Source organism: Cucurbita pepo, chromosome 16 (assembly GCF_057944985.1).
Source record: "Cucurbita pepo subsp. pepo isolate OVF chromosome 16, ASM5794498v1, whole genome shotgun sequence".
Taxonomy (NCBI): Eukaryota; Viridiplantae; Streptophyta; class Magnoliopsida; order Cucurbitales; family Cucurbitaceae; genus Cucurbita; species Cucurbita pepo.
The window spans coordinates 11047919-11069091 of record NC_141813.1 but is presented as its reverse complement, the minus strand read 5'-3'; the positions used below and the strand labels follow the sequence as shown (position 1 = coordinate 11069091).

The 21173-nt window shown below is 36.7% G+C and overlaps 4 protein-coding genes across 8 annotated transcripts; 2 read left to right on the top strand and 2 right to left on the bottom strand.

Annotated features, from left to right (window-relative positions):
* Positions 1-353: 353 nt before the first annotated feature.
* Positions 354-2948, bottom strand: LOC111777319 (UDP-rhamnose/UDP-galactose transporter 3). Of its 4 annotated transcripts, none has more exons than XM_087118597.1 (6): positions 2817-2948; positions 2150-2282; positions 1541-2071; positions 1255-1455; positions 996-1157; positions 354-891 (listed from the first exon to the last, which is right to left on the bottom strand). In XM_087118597.1, exons 2-6 carry the CDS (start codon positions 2150-2152, stop codon positions 532-534), a joined length of 1257 nt encoding a protein of 418 aa, XP_086974723.1. In that variant the 5' UTR covers positions 2153-2282; positions 2817-2948; the 3' UTR covers positions 354-531. The 4 variants fall into 4 exon arrangements, with proteins under 4 accessions (XP_086974723.1, XP_023512625.1, XP_086974725.1 ...); XM_023656857.2 differs by lacking the exon at positions 2817-2948 and having other exon boundaries at positions 1541-1725; positions 1831-2071; positions 2150-2732; XM_087118599.1 differs by lacking the exon at positions 2817-2948 and having other exon boundaries at positions 1541-2061; positions 2150-2732.
* On the bottom strand, positions 2883-7837 carry LOC111777320 (ankyrin repeat domain-containing protein 2B). The gene is made up of 9 exons (XM_023656861.2): positions 7665-7837; positions 7460-7506; positions 6323-6480; positions 5724-5936; positions 5471-5619; positions 5196-5361; positions 4068-4160; positions 3362-3501; positions 2883-3275 (listed from the first exon to the last, which is right to left on the bottom strand). The coding sequence occupies exons 2-9, from the start codon at positions 7491-7493 to the stop codon at positions 3176-3178; spliced, it is 1053 nt and encodes a 350-aa protein (XP_023512629.1). The 5' UTR covers positions 7494-7506; positions 7665-7837; the 3' UTR covers positions 2883-3175.
* A 1053-nt stretch (positions 7838-8890) lies between these two features.
* Positions 8891-11804, top strand: LOC111777648 (transmembrane 9 superfamily member 12). Of its 2 annotated transcripts, none has more exons than XM_023657342.2 (2): positions 8891-9008; positions 9396-11804. In XM_023657342.2, exon 2 carries the CDS (start codon positions 9444-9446, stop codon positions 11430-11432), a length of 1989 nt encoding a protein of 662 aa, XP_023513110.2. In that variant the 5' UTR covers positions 8891-9008; positions 9396-9443; the 3' UTR covers positions 11433-11804. The 2 variants fall into 2 exon arrangements, with proteins under 2 accessions (XP_023513110.2, XP_023513111.2); XM_023657343.2 differs by having other exon boundaries at positions 8898-9008; positions 9438-11804.
* A 1415-nt stretch (positions 11805-13219) lies between these two features.
* Positions 13220-20837, top strand: LOC111776739 (uncharacterized). The gene is made up of 22 exons (XM_023656072.2): positions 13220-13472; positions 13558-14136; positions 14229-14488; positions 14578-14658; positions 14794-14928; positions 15041-15165; positions 15453-15617; positions 15882-15987; positions 16171-16276; positions 16364-16474; positions 16619-16782; positions 16906-17023; positions 17474-17698; positions 17838-18028; positions 18158-18325; positions 18414-18519; positions 18673-18810; positions 19017-19175; positions 19360-19566; positions 19753-19947; positions 20116-20187; positions 20323-20837. Exons 1-22 carry the CDS (start codon positions 13425-13427, stop codon positions 20479-20481), a joined length of 3618 nt encoding a protein of 1205 aa, XP_023511840.2. The 5' UTR covers positions 13220-13424; the 3' UTR covers positions 20482-20837.
* The last annotated feature ends 336 nt before the right edge of the window (positions 20838-21173 follow it).

Sequence of the window (21173 nt, the reverse complement as noted above, 5' to 3'; positions counted from 1 at the left end):
TTCCTGAGTCGGTAATTAATAAAAAAACCAGAGAAGGATTCATCTCATCCGTTCCGGTGATATTCAAAACTAAATCTTTGAACTTTACCATTGTTAAATTGTCGAATAAAACATAACTAGTAGTGTAAGGCGGTGGTTAGATAATTTGTTGGGTGCAACAAGTTGTAAGAGCCTAAGCACACTAAAACAAGTTCACGCAAAGAGTTGAAAGTGGACATATAATTGTAACACTATTTTGAGAGGAGGTTTCGTAGTACTTTGTCCTCTTTTGTGATTTGGTTTTGTCCTCTTTCGTGATTTGGTATGATCTCTTTTGAGTGAAACTAAAAGTAAAGCCATGATAGTTTTATGCTCAAAGATTGGAATTCACTGATATTATGATTTACATCAACAATTTTAAATATTTTTATTCAAATACAAATTTCACAATCTAGAATAACCATTTAGGGGACTTAAAATCCACATTGGTGGGTAACAAATGGCAGAGCAAAAAGGACAAAAAAGTACAGAGAAAAAAGAAACTGATTCATATCATTTTGGGAGCTGACCAATCTCTTCATCTTTCAAACTACTGTCATCCATCCCCTCCTTCAACAGCATCAACTCCTCATCTGAAAGTTGGCTCTTTGTCTGAGGGATGGCCATTGCATTGGCTTGCTTCTCAATCTCAACGGCCCAGCTATACACCACCATCCCAACAATGGCAAGAACCATCCCTGATATGTTTTTCAATGTCATCTCTGAATCGAACAGCAGCCACCCCAACATCAGGACGCATACCGTCTTCATATGGCCTAAAACCTGGAACGATACAGCCGAGAAGCGTCCGATGCACAAATATTGACTGATGTTGCAGAACACAGCTAGGGAGCATGACAGTAATATGAAGCACTGCAACATTCGTTAAGGATAGATATTGGTTGGAGCCCTTTTGGTCCTTGGTTCAATTACGAAAGCAAAAGCAAAACGAATACGAGATTCGAATAACGACTTACAAATGCACTAAAAGCGTAGTTGTATTTCAGTAGAGATTTACTAGTAAGGCAGTAGTCAATGAATGGGCCAACTGTTAGAAGGGAAAGTGCTTGGATGGGAGCTGTCTTGCTTAGTAATTCAAAGGATCCTATTGAGTACTTCTTCTGTAATGAACCTATAGACTGTTTAATCAATGTAAAAGTGATGAGCTTGATGTCTCAGAATTAGGTGTAACGCTGAATCTGAAGTGATTTTAAAGGGAGAAAAGATAATGCTTACAATTTGTTGCAGTGACGTGCATAAGATTGCTACTAAGGCACAAAGAAAGCCTTTGGCATTGACTTTCACATCAGTCACTGTACAGACACCGACACCGACAACGACCACGACAACGGCCATCTTCACTTCCCTAGAGTACTGTTTTCCATGAAGAATCCACTCCATGACACACACCACAGGTATCATGCTTAGCTTTGATATCTACAAGCACATGAAGCAGCAGCAAAGTTTCGTTATCGTCGATGACGATGAGTGACAACAAATGGTATGGGGACGAGGATTGAACCTGATAAAATCCAACAGAGTTTAACATGAGGCTGAAGTTCATGGCTGTTATCGACGTGTTGGCGATAATTGAGAACCAAAGAAGCTCCCAGAAGGGAACAGATTTGGATTCAGAATAGCCAGAGGCATTTGAAATCCAACCCACCAACGCAGTCACAGAAAAGTGAAATCCAGTTAACGTTGTAGCTGAAACAAAAGAGGAAAGCCATGGATCAAAGCCTAACTGATGTAATAAAAGAAGTGCATTATGGAAATGAAATTTGAAACTGTAAGTGAAGAAGAGATACAAACCAAAGGAAAAGGCGAAGCCAGTTTGGGACATGAGCTGCTTGTTGACCATGATAATGCCCACTGAGCTGATTATGTTCATACCCCAAGCTCCAACATCTGATACAGAGGAGGACTTTCTCTCCTCCATGACCCTTTTCTTCTTCTTCTTCAAATCCAGACCAAAAAACTTGCTCCTTTTGGGCGATTTGTCTTTGTTCGAAGATATTGCTCCCAAATTCATAAGAAAGGCTGCTAGTAAAGGCTAAACTTAGATGAAATGAGACTTGAAAGCCAGAAGAAAGAAAATTAAGTTTCATTAATTACTCGTGGGTCAGCTTACCATGTTTTTAAATGCTCGTCGTTTGAATCTTTTTCCCACTAACTTGTTGCTGCAAAAATCAAAAGTCCACTCTCAATGCCTCCCGGCTTCAGCTTCTTCAATTCAAATGGATTTTGCTGCTTTTTGGGGCAACCTGCACGTTAACAACTTAACAAAACCACAAATCCCCATGGAAGTTTTCGAATTTCAAGGCATAATAAGGCTTTCTTTTTAAGGTGGAGTGAAGAAGGAGACAAGTTTTTTTGTGCTTTTTGACCTTTACACTTCTATGGCTCTCACCTTTATCAAAATTTTGGGTTTCTTCCCAAATCCTAAGTAGCTTTGCTAGCTCCTATAGCCACTCATAAATACAATTATGGTTGCTGCATGCATTAATAAAGCAGACTTTGATAAAGAGCCTAAGTACATCATTTAAAACTTGTCTAAAACTGAAGTAAGTCTATAAACTTATATGGTTTCTACTTTATGACTTGAGACTTGGCTTTCTAGTTCCTACTTCGCCTCTAGGCATGTGATAAACTTCAATGTTATGGATACAATTGACTAGGCGCCCACCCTAAGGCCCAGACGACTTCATTAACAAAGAAAGTACTGACTGGGAGCTTTTTCCCTGGCTTCCTACACCTGATTTCAGATCTGAGCTGCATAATGGAAAATTTTACTGCACCTGTTTGAAGCGGTAGCACGCTGGCATTTGCATTCCTTTCACCAAGCAAGTTAAATCTCTACCACCTTTTGCAAATTTGACTTTGGATATTATTAAAACAAGAGAAAGAATTGAACATAGGATACTCTTTGTCAAGTAGCAAGACAGTACATGATCCCAGGCACAATGCGAATAACAAAAGGCTCACACTACACACCTCATAATAGAACGAATTTTGTCTCACTGACTGTAGCATTCTAATAAAAATCACATTATTTAAAGTAAGTCGTAACTGTTTCAAAGGTAGAAAATCTAGCAACACTCGAAAGCCCGTGGCGTGCTTGAACTGTGGCAGGAAATATTTCCGGTGGCTTCAAAGTTTACAGGAAAACATCCTTCTCAAGCAATTTTAGCACCTCGTGTTGGTTGTTTAGCTTGGCTACGTCTATGGGAGTCTTTCCATCCAGGTTTTGGAGAGTGCTGCACGCAGAGAAAGAGAGAATAGTGAAATTGTGAAGGAAAAGAGTATTAAATGGAGTAATGTCTTTCTAAGGCTGTTTGTTTACACTGCAGCGCCATTCTCAAGTAATAGTGCAACACACTCCTTCCTGCCATAACCAGCCGCATAATGAAGTGCAGTGTTCTTATTCTTATCCAGTGCATCCACCTTCACTCCAGCTTCAAGAAGGATCTGAGCGCATTTCACCTGTTTTTTTTTTTTTTTTTTTTGGAGGGGAGGGGGACGTTGAAGATTGGTCATATCTCCCCAGTTCAAAAGTAAGGCAAAAATTTCCAGATTCATGGTAGAAAATACAAAAACAAGGCAAATTCATGCCAAAAAACTTGTAGTATAGGAAACTGATTGATAGCACATGTAACTATGAATTTACCCATACCAGAAGTTGAATCAGGCCAATATCCAGCACAAAATGAAGAAATACAAGTATTGGCTAACCGGAAGACCAAACACAACCAATTTAGCAAAAAGCCCAGCTGTATGTTTGACAATGTTACACCCTAATATGTGTAAAAACACCATAAAATCATAGCATTTTCCAAGAAGACGGATTTCCCAGTTTTCATTATCAATTTCCCCAGAACTTAAGGACACATTCCTACAACCTATAGAACAGACCCAGTTTAAGTGAGTTCATCAGCTTTCGTCATCAATTTATCAGTACTACTAGGCAAATGTACTCAATATAAGTATTTGAAACGTAATGAAAATAACAAAAAGGTTTGAAAAAAATTTCCCACAAGAAGCAATCATACCTCGCCATACCCACATGCAAAATGCAATGCGGTCCTTCCCTCTGAATCTTCTTCATCCTTGTTCCCACCAGCTGCTAGTGCATTTTTTAAGCCCTTACAAAAACAAAAATAATACCTGGATTAGGCACATTATTTCTGATCCCTTGGGTATCACCTTGTTCTAGTCCATCATTCTTCGTCATGAAACAAACTCCAAATTATTTAATTCTAATTTGTAAATAGACAAATGGGTGAAGCAAATTGATAACAATTTTTTTTAGGAGAGAAACATTTTCACTGAAAAATGAAATAAGATGAGCTACTTTCGTTGAGGCAAATCAATAATGATAAAAATATATATATTTTTTATTTTATTAATATAAATTGATCTAAGGTGAACAGAAAAGACAATCAAGTGATAATGAATTAATTTGTTCTACTATAAATAAAATTTGAACATCTTTATGGAATTCTATAAATAAATAAAAAATGGTTTTTGTCAGCATTTATATTTATTGATTGAATAATCCCCAACAGAATTTCTAAACTTTTTTTAAACAGATTGAAGGTAAAAATGATAAGTCGCAGTATTGCCACATGGGTAGGACAAGCAGCAAACTATAGATTATAGATATAACCCCATATCTAATTATGATAGGAAGAAATAGCTCCCCATGGGTTTCTTACATTACATCACCTAAGGACATTGTGCCATCCCATGATATCACCCTATATTTACTTTTAATATCAGTATATTAACAATTCCATAGCTACAGGTAAAGAAACACGCTCGCACTGTGGATGTTGATTAGCTTCCATGCATCTCAACTATTCTCATGAAATTACCAATAGTATTAGAAGATATTTATACTCTTTGAATCATGTGTACAAGTTATTTTAATAATTAAATTAAGATTAAACAACATAAAAAAAAAAAAAAAAAGCAGAGAAAAACATGACAACCAAACAACATAGATTAAAATGCAAACATTGCGAAATATGGTGATGTTACACTAATTAAGACAACTCCTAGTATAATATGCCTCTATAAGTGAGTCAGCATCTGATGATTAGATTGCAATAGTTCTTTCATATGAACATAATGAAGGGGACCTTGAGGATAAAAAATTGTGATGAACAATCAAGTACCTCGGCATCACCAACGCTAGCAGTTTGATGAACTAAAGATTCATCATCATTTCCCACTTCTTCTGAATCATCTGCAACCGAACTTTCAGCATTGGCAGCATCTCCATGAACTGCAAAACCCATTGCTTCGCCCAATTTTTTCAAGACATCTCTGTCATTCCAGTACCTAAGAATGCAAATTTTCTTTCTTTAACAGAAGGGTCTGTAACTGAGTAGACTAATTTGTTCCAAAAATTGATGCAGGATTGGAAATAATTAACTATAGAAACCATAACCTCATCATGGCAGCTGGACCACCAGTCTCTATTTCATCTAAAATAGGCTTCAAAGTTGGATCTTCCTTGATTTGTGCCATGCGTTCCTCAAGCTGGTCCTTATTTGATGGATTTGCAAAAGTTTCCAGCATGCTAGACATAGATGGATCCTGGAAAATCGTAAAATCAAATCATATTGTTTTGTTGACATGCTCTTGTAAACAGAGAATGGAGAACAACAGGAGAGTATTTCATTTCAATTGACAACAAATACCTGCATTAGTGCATTGCCAAGGCGCTCAGCCATTGTCATAAATTGAGGATTCTGCATGACCTGCTGCATGGTAGAATAGTACTGTTGTGTATCAAACTGAGGAATACCCGGCTGAGCAGAAGCACCTTGAAAAGTCTTCTGAAGTTGAGACGCCATCTGGTTAAATGCAGGATCTTTTGCTATTTGAGAAGCTAATTCTTGAATGCTAGGATCCTGCAAGGAAAAAAAATGTTCCTTTCTTTTACATTTCTAAGCGTGAAAAGAAAATTGGCAGTATGAGTTCAGTCTTCTTTTTCTCTGGGAAAGACAACAACTTCCCTTATCATGTTTCAGAAGTTGGCCACTAAAATTGAATTGAAGTACCAAAACCATACACCTAATTAAATATGATTCATGTATAAGCCTAACACATGTAACTAAGAATGCATGTACCAATTAATTAACTATTGAAACTCTAAGTACATGTATATACTCATACATATACCTACAAGTGACCTTTCAACATAGATTCATACGTTAAGTACATGTATTGAAGATGGCATACGTTAAGTACATGTATATACACAACATAGTGATCTTAACTATTGAAGATGGCATACGTTAAGCAAACCAGTCATTGCTGAGAAGTCAAAAGGATTTGGAGGAAACTCCCCTCCATGAGGTGAGGCTGAGGGAGATTTTGGATTATCTGGCTGCTGCTCTGCAGAAGATGTTTCACTTTTGGTATTTTTGCTATCTGACGATGCTGTCTTCTCATCTATAAATGGATAATGAATTATCAGAAAGAAACTAAACAAAAGAGAAGAGTTCAGAAGAAATTACAATTATTTAAAAGGAAGAAGAAATGGGGAAAAAAATGTTTTACATCATAATATTACTGAGATGTTATATCAGTTTTTCTTTAATTTCCCTGTATATCAACTTTATGTTGAGTTAGTAAATTATGTAGTATTAAAGCTTTAAAATTGGATAGCTCAAGACACGATTTTACTTTTAAGATGGGAATATTGATTATTAAGAAGACGAATGTAGGGGGAAGAAGCGCCAAGATGGTTTACACGCCAAAGTTTTCTTTTCGATATAGAACATAAAACTCATGGTTAGCTTTCTGTATCCCAATTATTTCTATACAGAAGTATATGCTCCTTAACATCAATAGAAAACCTCCCCTACACTCTGATCTTTCCACTCATCAATACCCTTGTGCTCTTTTGAACCTAGGCTAATATCCTTGTCCTGCCAGAAAAAATCATTTAGAGTAAAAAAGGGTGGACAAACCAGCAAATATTTACGTCTTTGCACTCTTAAAGAGATGAGGTCCTACAGGGAGTTGAACCCAAGTTGCATTGTGCCTATCAAACGTTCCATTACCTCCGTAGAACAAGCAACCTCACAACTTAAACCACAATACGCTAATTCCACTCAAATTTTTAGCTTCATCAAAGTTAACATCCAATGGAGAGGCTAATTAATCAGGAAGCACAATTCCTAGAAACCATCAAATGCTCTTCATTTGATAAGCATTTTTAGCCACTCAAAACTAAAGCCTAAATCTAAACAGGAACTTGAACAGAAGAAGAACCCTTCATTTCATGTGAAAATGAAGCGAGAGAGAAAAAAAAAAAAAAAAAACCCCACAAATCCTCCCCTCACGAAAAGAAAAAGTCCCACAATCTAGGATACAAACTATGAGTAATTGATAGATGGAATTACTACAAATGAAATTAGGAATTTACCAGCAGCAACATCCTTCGTCGAACTGGAAGCCATTGAAGCAACCGAACTGAATTAAAAAAAAAAAAAAAACAAAACAAAACAAAACAAAATGACAGAACGGTTAAACCAGCAGAATCTGGAAACTAAGATTCTGGCACAGAATACTAGAAATGAAGCAGAAGAAAAGAATCAAAGACGAAAGAAGTTGGGAAGCAATCAAAGAACCTTTGAACTGGAAAACTTCAAACACGGCTGCGATGGAGATTCCGAGATTGAACCTCAACCAGAGCCCGAAGCCTGCAAGCAACTCAATCCAAGAAAAAGTGGAACGAGGTCAGAACTTTGTAGATATGAAGATAATAAATCGCCTTCTCTTCCTCTATCACCTATCCCAATCGCTTGTGACACTTTCTTTTTTTCTTTTTAAATAATTATTTTCTTTTTAAAAATAATTAGTTTTTGTTATTTTTGTTATTTTTAATTTCTTCTAGAAACTCGAAAAATAATTATTAATTTACCACAATTATATTTTTGGTTTTGATTTAAATTAAATGTTTTTGTTGTGTACACGCAAGCAAACAAACTAGGGTTTCAGTGGGCCCCGCAATCCTCATCTCTGCCAAACCAATGGCTATTATTAAGCGACGGAATTTATTTATTTATTATTATTATTATTATTATTATTATTTTGTTCGGGGCAAGAATTTGTGGCTCTAAATTTGTGATTTAATGTTAATTAATATTATTTAAAAAACATTTTTGTAACTGTAATTGAAAACAGTTTTTTTGTAAGTCATTGGTTAATGCTTTTAAAAATAATATATATAAAAAAATATTGTGTTTATGTAATAGCTCAAGTTAGCGCTAGTAGATATTGTTTGCTTTGACCTATTACATATCGTCATCAGTCTCACGATTTTAAATGCCCCTTATAAAAAATGTTTCGTTGTTCTCTCCAACCAATACGAGAGTGGGACAAGATGTTGAAGGAAGGAAGACCAACAACGTGCACAATTCACCGAGAAAATTTGATTTCTGTTATTATTAATCAAGAATTTCGTATAGAGCTAAAACGACCCTCTGAAAGTGCAAATACTAGTTTGTTCATAATTAATCTATTGAAGCGATAGCATCATCATTCGTTTGTAATCCAAATATTTACGAGATTCGAGTTACAATCCATATGAATTAAACAAATAGTTGAAATTCCGAATGTGATACATTCTTGAACAGCCCAATATTTTCTTTTTTTTAATATGTTTATTTAATTTAATTTAATTTTTTTAAAATGGACAAAAATTTAAGACATTTTAGGTATATTTTAATAGTTTATTAATCAAATATTTACATAATTATTTTTGCTTCATTCAATTTAAAATCTTCCCATTTACTTTAATAACATTGTTTTCTAAAAAAATATTATTAAAAAAAAATATATATATCTATGTTTATAAGATTTTGAGCAAACGAATAATAAGTCCCAGTGCAACGCAATATCAAGAACCGCCAGCAAAATTCTCACACTGTGTCGTCCGTGGCGCTTCCTGAGTATCTCGCACCCTGTCTGTGGTAAGTTCTCGACCTAGATCTCAAGATTTTTGTCCAATTTTTGGTGCATGTTTCCAAGTTATGGATCTTACGTATGTGTTTCTCTATAATTGATTATAATTTTTCATTTCATCGCTGCTTGTGGAAATTGAATTGAGTCGGATTTCGTCCTTTCCGAGCTTGTTCTTAAGATTGTTTTTGTTCGTTATTTGAGAAAGATTTGCGTAGAATCTCTTTTGTTTCTTCCATGCAACCTCTAAATAACTCAGATCTTATGCGTTCTGTAATTATTTTCGCTGATTCTCAGTTTAGAAGGTGTAGCTAGAAATGTCTTTTCCTTTTTATAGATCTCGCTGCTCTCTTGTTTTTGTTTTATGATTTAAATTGCTATCATTTTTTTTTTTCTAGCGAATGGTTCTTTTAAGTTAGAGATTGCCGCATTTCTTTCAGTTTCCAATGGCCTCTTCCAGTTCGAGGAAGCCCTCAATCTGTTGGGGTTTCCTCGTGTTTCTGGTACTTCTTGCCTATCGTTGCGATGCCTTCTATCTTCCCGGAAGCTACATGAATGTTTACTCCTCTGGGGATCCTATATTTGCTAAGGTTAATTCCTTGACTTCCATTGAAACCGAGCTTCCCTTCAATTATTATAGTCTCCCCTACTGCAAACCACCGGATGGTGTCAAGAAAAGTGCAGAGAATCTTGGGGAGCTGCTTATGGGTGATCAGATCGATAACTCTCCTTATCGTTTTCGCATGAATGTAAATGAAACAGTCTACCTTTGTACTACCGAGCCTTTGAGTGAGGTTCAAGTGAAGCTTTTGAAACAGAGAACCCGTGATCTCTATCAGGTAAACATGATACTGGATAATTTACCAGCCATGAGATTTACCCAACAAAATGGGGTTAAAATCCAGTGGACTGGGTTTCCAGTTGGGTATACACCATCAAACAGTGAGGTTGATTATATCATTAATCACCTAAAGTTCACAGTCTTAGTTCATGAGTACGAGGGGAGTGGTGTGGAAATAATTGGCACTGGGGAAGAAGGTATGGGTGTGATTTCACGAACTGAACAGAAGAAGTCTTCTGGATTCGAGATTGTTGGATTTCAGGTTGCACCTTGTAGTGTTAAACATAAATTTGATCCGGAAACTATGAAAAAGTATAAAATGTTTGAGAATATCACACATATAGACTGTCCGAAAGAACTTGATAAGTCTCAGATCATCAGGGAGAAAGAGCAGGTATCATTCACTTATGAGGTGCAGTTTGTCAAAAGTGAAATACGGTGGCCATCGAGATGGGATGCGTATTTGAGAATGGAGGGTTCCAAAGTACACTGGTTCTCTATTTTAAATTCTCTAATGGTAATCTTCTTCTTAGCTAGTATAGTTTTTGTCATATTCTTAAGGACTGTGAGAAGAGATTTGACAAGGTATGAGGAGTTGGATAAAGAATCTCAAGCGCAGATGAATGAGGAGCTCTCAGGATGGAAACTTGTGGTGGGAGATGTGTTCAGGGAACCTGATTGTTCGAAGCTCCTTTGTGTGATGGTTGGTGATGGCGTTCAAATCTTGGGGATGGCAGTTGTTACTGTTGTTTGTACAGCCTTTGGCTTCATGTCACCAGCTTCAAGAGGAATGCTACTGACAGGGATGATTATTCTTTATCTTTTCCTTGGGATTATTGCGGGTTATGTCGGTGTACGTGCATGGAGAACCATTAAAGGAACGTCGGAAGGGTGGCGGTCGGTTTCCTGGTCAGTTGCTTGCTTCTTTCCTGGGATTGTCTTTGTCATTCTTACAATACTGAACTTCATACTTTGGAGCAGCAAGAGTACGGGTGCCATTCCCATCTCACTATATTTCGAACTCTTGGCTCTCTGGTTTTGCATATCTGTGCCACTCACCCTGCTGGGAGGGTTCTTTGGCACACGAGCAGTGGAAATTCAATTTCCTGCAAGAACCAACCAAATTCCGAGGGAAATTCCTGCACAAAAGTACCCATCTTGGCTTCTCATTCTTGGAGCTGGGACCCTTCCCTTTGGAACCCTTTTCATCGAACTCTTCTTTATCCTTTCTAGTATCTGGCTTGGGAGGTTCTATTATGTTTTTGGCTTCCTACTGATAGTCTTATCTTTGCTGGTTATTGTGTGTGCTGAGGTATCACTCGTCCTTACCTACATGCATCTGTGTGTGGAAGATTGGCGGTGGTGGTGGAAGGCTTTCTTTGCTTCTGGTTCCGTTGCTCTTTACGTGTTCTTATATTCCATCCACTACTTAGTCTTTGAGCTGCAGAGTTTGAGCGGCCCAGTATCAGCTATTCTTTATCTTGGTTATTCATTGATCATGGCAACGGCAATCATGTTGTCAACTGGCACCATCGGCTTCTTGACCTCCTTCTACTTTGTTCACTACCTATTTTCATCAGTAAAGATAGATTAGAAACAGCCAACACTGCCCTTGAACGCGCAGGCCGTGGATGATTTCGGTAACGTTTTGGCTCTTTGGTAAGTTGCCCGGTACTTCTTTTTTCACCTTAGCAAGTTTCTTAGGCAAATGGTCTTCAGAGCTGTTATGTTATATATGGAGTGAAGTCCAAAAGGAAATTGCCTTGGTTTCTTAATGCCATTGATCTAGTTTTGATTGAGCCTCTTATCCAATCAATTTCAAAATTGTTAGGTGAATCTTGAAAGGTACCATTGTTTCAGCCTTCCATTATTGTATACCATTTCATTGTATTGATGTTTTCACCGATGTCATTGTCGAAATGGCATTTGAAATTAATGGGACGGGAATGAACTGTTATTAACGAAACATTGGTTTCTAAACACTTTAGAACTTGAGTTGGGATGAACTTTAGAAGCATTTGAAAGTAAGTTAGACACGAGCACTCGAAGGTAAGTGAGATTAGTTTCCCTTTAAACGTGTTTTTTTTTATTACTTCACGTGTGGGTTCGTAAATTTACCAATTGTGAGGGTATCATTTGTTTTGGATTGAAATTAAACCATTATAAGAATATTTTGAAACAAACCATTAAGAACTTGGTACATCAATGATATAATATATAGTATATCAAATATGCTTTTGACATATCTATATGATAAATCTTAATAATAAAAAATGAAAAAAAATTTAGATTTTGCCAATTTTATTTCATTAAATTAAGATAATATTTATCGAAAAAGTGAATGGAGAAAAGAAAAAACATTTTTTTTATTTATTTTTATTTTTATAATATAATATAGGTATGAATTTTATGGTGAGGAGCGTAGTATTGGTCCAATCTAATTTAAGCTTACTAATTTCCTTAAAAGACATGACGTAACACAATCGTGGTTTCTAGACAACAGATTTGGACGATTGTGCGATACCCATTCTCAACACTGAGTGGGTCTAGCCTACTTCGAGTTATGTTGCTTGTAGTCGAGCAACGTGAATACAAACCTCGAGTCTCGATTTCAAGAGAGGATTTTAGAAAGCGGGGAAGAAAGGTTTTGGAAAAAGAGTTTTGAAAGTAAGAGAGAGAAATTGAAATTGGTGTTATATAGGAATGTAAGCAAAAGTCAACAACAACGGCTCACTGCATATAACTATCGGGTAGAGATAAGTTGACAACTAGTCGTATCCCCCTATAATACATTTTGAGGCATTTCATGTCTACCCGCGTAGCCATGACATCGCCGAAACGTCATACTCTTTATGAAAACAAGAAAAAAATAATATAACATGAAAACGGTAAAAGAAAGCAATAAAGCATACAAGGCAAAGGTTCCAGCGTGTCGGACAAGCATAACTGTGACACTATGCTTCCAGCGTGTCGGACAAGCATAACTGTGACACTATGCTTCCCATTTGCATAACTGACATCAACTTCAACTAAAAACAATTATTATTATTATTATTATTTTATAGTTTTACTTTTTTTTTTTTTTAATTTTTTTTATTATTTTGCATTTATAACTAAATTTAAAAAACAAAAAATAATTTCTAGAATTTTTAGAATTTATAAATTAAAATTTTAAAAACTAAAAATTAAATAAGAAATGGTAATTAAACGACACTTTAAAAATAAAAATAAAGGACCGAAAGAATTAAATATAGATCGAGAAAATGTTTCTTCTTTTTGGGTTTTTCGTAATATTATTAATTATATTATTATTATTTAAAATAAATAAATAAATAAATAAATAAATAAATAAGAGCGCCAGAAACTAGCCGTTAACAAACGTAGACCCACTGGAACTAATGCGCTGTCGCGCTCCTTCTTCTTCCTCTTCTTCTTCTTCTTCTTCTTCTTCTTCTTCTTCTTCGTCTTCGTTGTATTTGATTCTGTCCTGTACTTCAACTCTTTCTAGCTTCTTCCTTGTGCTCCTTCAACGTCTCTCTTCTATACCAGAAGCCCCTTCCCGTTCGAACATTTATCATTGGCCACGATGTTCACAGATGGCCTTGATGAAACTGCAATTGACTGGATAAAAAAGGTACTCTCGATTCTGATGCAATTCCTAGCGTTTTTGTTTGTTTTTATTCGATTCGGTTTGCAATCCGTTGCTTCTTTCTCCACAGGGGAGGGATAAACCGGTGGAAGATGAAGCTCGAGTTCGATCTCCTCTTGCTGAGAGAACCGGCGCCGATCTATTTCCAAAATCTCCTTTGGCGTTTAATGGCAGTGGATTCATGTCTTCTCACGTTTTGCCTCCTTTGAAATTCCGTTCTGGATTGCTTACTCCTCATAGTTTGGCTTCTCCTTGCCTGGATGACGACGACGACGACGATGATGGAGATTATGATGTTAATGAAAGTATTGCTTCGGTTCCGTTTGAAGATGGTGGAGTTTATTCTGATGATGATGGTATGCGGTTTCATGATTCGGATTTCTTGGAGAAGCCAGTTGTTGAGGGTTTTGATGAAGATGCATTTGGCTACCATTCTAGCGTATATTCCTGTGAGATTAAAGTGCCTGGAATCTCAAATATATCTTCTATCAATAGAGGGAATTTGAAGGAAGGTCTCAGGATTGAGGTGCCTGTTAATTTAAGAAAATTTCCTGGTGGAAAGTTGGGTGCCAGGAACTTCCCCCAAAAATTTTCAACTCCTAATCATGGAAGTCGGCGCAAGAATCAAGTCCACTTTCACAGCGCTCGTGTAAGAACTTCAAATCCCTTCTATTTCTCTTTATATGTTGCAGATTATTGTATTTGTCCTTTTTGAAAGCTGAACTGAGTTGATCGTTGCAGGGTCCTCAAGTCCACAGAAGTGTTTTTGAGGATTTGGCAGGAACCCCAAGTGCACCTCCCATTGCTGCGGATGTTGGAAGTGGTGAAGCGACAAGCACCGAGTGTGGAAGTCAGACCAGACGAGATTCTGAAGATTCAAGTGAAATTGATCAAACTGCCAATGGATGCCCATTGCGAGCACATGAGGGTCTTGATGGATGTAAAGAAGTTTTGACAGATTGGAAACCTTGTTCTCCAGCAAACACCCAAAATTTTGAAAGGTTTGGTGGTTTTTAGTGGACTACTTTTATCTGAAAGAACCTTTAAATTTGTTCTTTCAATTTTCTCAGTTATATTCTTTTGTTAACAGAACTTCAACAGGAGCTAAAGATTCTCATATCTCTCAACTGCAAGCAAACTATCCAGATTCTTCATCCGGTTACAGAACAAGGTCTTATTGAATTCTAATCCTCTTGAGCCTGGATTCAAGTAGCTATTTATTAGTTGTTTCTATCATTTGATTCAAGGTACTTTTGGTTATTACTGATCTTAACATTCTTGTCCATTTTGGGTTTCATAATTGCAGTGGTCAGCATGCCTGGCAAACGCTACTTGCATATGATGCTTGTATTCGGTTATGCCTACAAGCATGGGAAAGAGGCTGCACAGACTCACCTGAATTTTTACGCAATGGGTGCCTGATTCTTCGAAATGCTTTTGGGTACGGATCCCCTTTCTTGTGCATTTTGACTAAGTATTGCTCAATTTGAAAGTTTATGATACCGTTTATTGGACCTCTTATGGGTTCTCTCTATGAATTGACTACTATGTAGGCTACACAAATTTTTATTGCAACCTCGGCTGGCACAACCAACAGAAAGGGGGAGGAACACTGAGCATTCAGAACAAGTAGTTACTTCGAACCCGAAGCAAGTTGTTGGAAAGATAAGAGTGGAAGGTACAAGATTCTTCAGAAGATTTCACCACCATTTTAATCAATATATTTGGTTTGATTCCCTGCCCAAAGAACTCCTAGAGGGCTACTTGGTTATGTGTTGTCAAACTTTCTATTAAATTGAATGACTTGGTTCCTTTTGAGAGCTCTGCTTTCTATGTTCAAATTTAGTGAACAACCAATTCTGTGCTGGTTCTCTCTCTAGTCTTAGAAATCGAAGCAACTTTTCTCCTTTCCAATATTTTGTTGGTGTATTGATTGACCAAGATTTATTGTTTGGATACTGGCAGTGAAAAAGCTTAGATTGATACCAAAGAGGAAACTGATGAATACATATTCGCAAAAAAGCTCAATCTATATGCGAGCTGGGGCAGAGTATATCCGAAATATCTCAACTTTCGTGAAAAATGGCATAAATTCTCTAAAAGAGGCTTCGTTCTCAACTACTTCAGAAGGTTTGTAGTTAGTACCAAATCTGTTTGTTTTTTTTGCTTTCTTCAATTGTGACACACGATTGATCTTTCACCAAGTTGGAAAATGATGGGTCCTATTTATTATTTGCGCCAATTTATTGTCTGAATTTTGTACGTTAATTGGGTGATACAGTCCAAATACTTCCAAAAGATAAGTATGGGCATTGTGGAAAGACAGGAATAAGTGTTTTTCTATAATTTCCAGTTCAATAGTGGAAAGTGATTTACTTTTTTAATGTTTCGCAGAACAATTGTCGTGCTTATTTCAGTTGAAGAGTGCTGCAGAAGTCTCTGACGTGGAGTGTGCTTCTGCTGTTTGCTTGCACCCTAGCAGTGGAGACTACCATGTCTTGTAAGTTCTGTGGTTTACCAGCTTAACTTGCTAAGAAAGAGCTCACATATGAACCACTGCTCTCATCAAGACATTATTTCTTTTTCTGAATTAATATTACACCAATCCCCTTTAGCAGAAGATTCTGCTTTTTCTAGTAGATCTATGTTATTAACTCAAGATCATATATATTTGTGACTTCAGTTTCCCTGAGGCTCCAGGAGATACTCTTTTGCTAGAAATCCAGGATGTTAAAAAAGTTACCCAAGGTCGAACTATGATTGCAGTTTCATCCTTGATCGATAACACTGTAAGTAATATGTTTCAGTTAATAATTTTTTGCACTTGATCAATCAATAGTAATAAGACATGAACTGACTTCACCCATTATGTGCAGAATGATAGAATTCGGTGGTGGCCCATATACCATGATGACCAGGAATGTGTTGGAAAAATTCAGCTTTCGATTGTTCACACATTGACAAGTGACGAGACTAATCATATGAAGGTAATTTTTTCCCCTCACAAGTACTAAAGTTTTAAGCTTTTATTTGGAAGCAAATTAATGCCTTACATAATGGGATTTTCTTTTGGTTCAAAAAGATGGATGGATTATGGGTTTGACTGTTCCTTTTGTTTTCAAATGATACAGAGTGGACCTTTAGTTGAAACTCTTGCCTATGATTTAGTGCTAGAGGCTGCGATGCGTGCACAGCACTTCTGTTCCACAAATCTTAGGATAGATGGACTTTGGAAGTGGCTGTTGACTGAATTTGCAGACTACTATGGAGTTTCTAACTCATACACAAGGATCAGGTATTAAACGTATGTCATTATGGATATGTAGAGTAGCAATTTAAGAAGATCAATCATTCATATTCTTGCAGATCTATCAATTTTGCTTTATTTTGACTTTCTTTAGTTCTTCCCAATACACAGATATCTTTCTCATGTCATGAATGTGGCTACTCCAACTAAAGATTGCTTAGAGCTCGTAAATGAATTACTTGAACCCATAATGAAGGCCAAAAGCGAGAAAAGTTTGACTCGGCAAGAGGTATGTTTATCTAGTTGACCCTAACCAAATAAGAGTAATCACGATGGCAAGGATCTCTTGAAAATGAGGGTTGTTATTTATCAAAAGCTTAGTTCTGATTGCACATTTGGCTCATAGGAAAATAAGTCTGGGTTTGTATGGTGTGAACTTGTACGGATTTGTGTAGCTTGTGATCGAAAATTTGAATCTGTGTTTGTAATTTGTAGAAGTGTGTAACATGAAACTGGTAAAAATGTGGCTTGAGTGAAATAGATTCTCACCTATTCAGCATAGATTGGCTTTACGATCTCATACTATACAAACGCAGCCGCATTTTCTTTCCTCCAATATGGCATATTCTTTAGAGAGAGGTTCCAATAATTCCTTATTCTTTTGGGGAATGACCATTAAAAACTGTCCGCGGGTACAATGATGTATCTTTGGTTCTAATTAGTTCATTCTCTTTGGCAGAGAAGTATACTACTGGATTGTGAAACTCAAATTGAGAGTCTGTTGGCAAATGTTTTTGAGAACTACAAGTCATTAGATGAAAACTCCCCGACGGGATTGACAGATTTACTCGGTCCAATAAAAGACTCTGCAGCACCTGCTCTAACTCCAGCTGTGAAAATCTACACTCAGCTCCATGATATACTTTCTCGAGATGCCCAGAATATGCTAAGGAACTATTTTCAGGTGAGCCACCATCCGTTTTCGTACTCACATAGAACTATATAATAACTTCATGCGATTGTGGAAGCAATGCAAAATTCCCTGCTTTGATTCTTCTGATTACATGAATAAGCGAAACATTGCACTCCTATTATGATTGCAGAGAGGGGCAAAAAAGCGGTGTCGAAAGTACATGGTTGAGACTGATGAGTTTGTCTCGGGAAACTCAGAAGGTGTTCTCATTGATCCAATTACCATATCCACCGCATATTTGAAGATTAAACAGCTATGTAAACATATAGGTGATGAAATACAGGCTGATATCAAAATTCATAATCAGCATATACTACCCAGGTATGTTACATATGCGTTAATGAAATTGTTAGATCTTACGAAGTTTAGCAAACTTTACAAGAATGCTTGTTATTATAATATGGGTTGTGCCTTGAATATACCGTGGCTCATGTTACCATTTTGTCGCAGTTCCATAGACCTGTCAAACATCACCGCCGCTGTTTACAGTACTGAGTTGTGCAACAGGCTTAGAGGATTCCTCTCAGCATGGCCTCCATCTGGTCCATTGCCTTACATAAATGAGCTTTTAGTAGCTACTGCTGATTTTGAAAGAAGCCTTGAATCATGGAACATCAGGTTTGTGTTAAAGATCATTTTACAGCTGAAAAAACGAGATGATTGTGTTGGATACTTCATTTTTTCCTGACATCACGGAATCCTTCAGTCCTGTGCAGGGTGGTGTAGACTCCAGAAATCTATTCCACAACTATATAATGGTGTGGGTACAGGATATGCAACTAACTTTGCTGGATCTATGTAAAGCAGAAAAGGTACGCACTCTCTCTCTCTCGGTATCTTTCTAGGAAGCAAAATTGCAAGTCTGCATAGAGAAATTCTCCGTGTTTTAGTAGCTCATTCATCCTTCCTACAAAGTTACAGTTCAGCCTCTAAGAAAACTTTCTTGATTTGAACCATTGACACAGGTTCCATGGTCTGGTGTGTCAACAAATCATTCCAGCTCACCCTTTGCCGAGGAGATGTATGAGAAAATAAGAGACTCCCTCGTTCAGTATGAAGTAGTGATCAATCGGTGGCCTCAGTATTCACTGATTCTAGAAAATGTAAGATTGATTATTGTTATCACATTAGAAGCCACCATCATTCTACCATTTCATTTAATTGTAATTGCGTATCATGCTCAAACTACATTCTTTTTAACATAATGACTTGTTATAGTCGTCAATGCCCGCGCGAACTTATAACATTCTCAATTCCCTGTACTGTTGCTGTACATGCTCACATTGACTGCGTTGCTGGTTCTATATAGGCTGTTGCAGATGTAGAGAGAGCAATATTAAAAGCACTTGAAAAACAATACAACGATATCTTGACTCCTCTGAAAGATACCATCCCAAAGAGGCTGAACATGCATGTCCAGAAGCTAACAAGAAGACAATCAATGGCAATATACTCCGTTCCTAATCAAGTAAGCGTCCTTTTTTCCTTGTAGTGTACCACCTTTATCTGTGGATATATTGATGCTCGTCCAAGCCTTGATATCTACTTCTAGTCTCATATGTATGATGCATCATACTTGTAGTTTTAACTTTTTTGAAAAAATATATATTTCCATGTGATTTTCACGTTTTGTTACCGTTTCTTGTGAACAGTTGGGAATGTTCCTCAATACCATCAAGAGAATTCTAGATGTCCTACATATTAGAGTTGAAGGTATCTTGAAGTCCTGGGCATCCTATATGCCTGTTGTGGGTGACAAGAAGTCACTGTTTGGAGAGCAAATGAACGGAATCACGGTTCTTTTGAGGACGAAGTACAAAAACTACTTACAGGCAACTGTAGGGAAGCTCATATGCAATGTAAGCTCTTATCACTTAATACTTTTTTCATGACATAAAATTTATTTTGATTTTTTCAGTCATAAGTTTTTCTTCCGAACCATCTTGGTCTTAGATCCAAGGATGAATCTAGTGAATAAAAATCTCCAATAACATAGCCTCATCATCTCAATTCCACACACAATATAATTTTGAATTCATCATCAGATGCAAGGTAACCGTAATACACGGCTGAAAAGGATTTTGGAGGAAACGAGGGAAGAAGAAGGGGAGCATGAAGTTCGTGAAAGAATGCAAATGCTAAGTTCACAACTCACTGACTCTATATGGAACCTGCACGAGGTCTTCACAGGTCCTATATTTGTCGCAATGTGTCGGGGGCTCTGGGACAGGATGGGACAGGTAAACTTGAGTTAACAGACGTATAGAATTACATTTTAAGTGCTTAAAAAAAGTGGAAAAAAAAAGTGTTTTTGTAAGGATTCAAACAGCTTCACATTGACATTTCCTAACAGTTCACATCCCATTTAGGATATTCTAAGTTAATGCAACCACACTATTTTGAAACAGATTGTCTTGAAATTTCTCGAAGGCAGGAAAGAAAACAGAGTATGGTACAACGGATCATATTACGCTCTTGGGGTATGTAAATTTCAATGCTGCCACCCACTCTACTCTTTATAGCCACAGAATATGCTCCTCCCATGTCCTTTGTGCTGCTGCTGCATGTAAATAATTCATCATTATGAGCTCACAAGGATTCTATATTTTGTGCAGATTCTGGATGATACATTTGCTTCCCAAATGCAGCGATTACTAGGAAACGCAGTGCAAGAGAAAGATATTGATCCTCCTCGTTCAGTTGTTGAAGCTCGATCAATTCTCTGCAGGGACTCGGCAAATGCCACTGACACTGCCACTTATTTATATCTCTGATAGTTTCAACTGGTCTGCCTTCTTCAATTCATTCATCTCTGATAGTTTCAACTGGTCTGCTTCTTCAATTCATTCATCTCCGATAGTTTCAACTGGTCTGCTTCTTCAATTCATTCATCTCTGATAGTTTCAACTGGTCTGCTTCTTCAATTCATGCATATACATATACATAGCTTAGGTGTAATATAGAGCTCTATTTACTATTTAGAAATTTTTTATTGTATTTATTCAATCTATTTCGAAAGGTTATATTGTTGTATTACTATTTAAAGGATCATTGTTCTTGTATTTTTTTACATGATTACTGTTCAATTCTTTACATAAAGATCAATAAAAGCAGCTTCTTGATTTTCTCAGTTGAGAGTTCATTGCCATTGAAACTCTGATGCTTATTTGTTGATTTTCCTCAGCTTTCTCATGGATCATTGTTCTCTCTATACCGAAGCCTATCTTTTAACCAGTTGACCAACTAAAGTGTTTCTACCATGGTTAAATTATTATTATTATTGTTTTTTCACTTTTAACATCGTATTATTAAACTTTTACCAATCTATTACATATAAATTTAAACACGACTCAAAATTTAAACTAAATTTATAACTTAATCCTACATACAAAAACTAAATTTAAACTAACATTATGATGTTTTTTTTTGCATCGCCAGAACATCATACATACAATCGGTCAGTAGA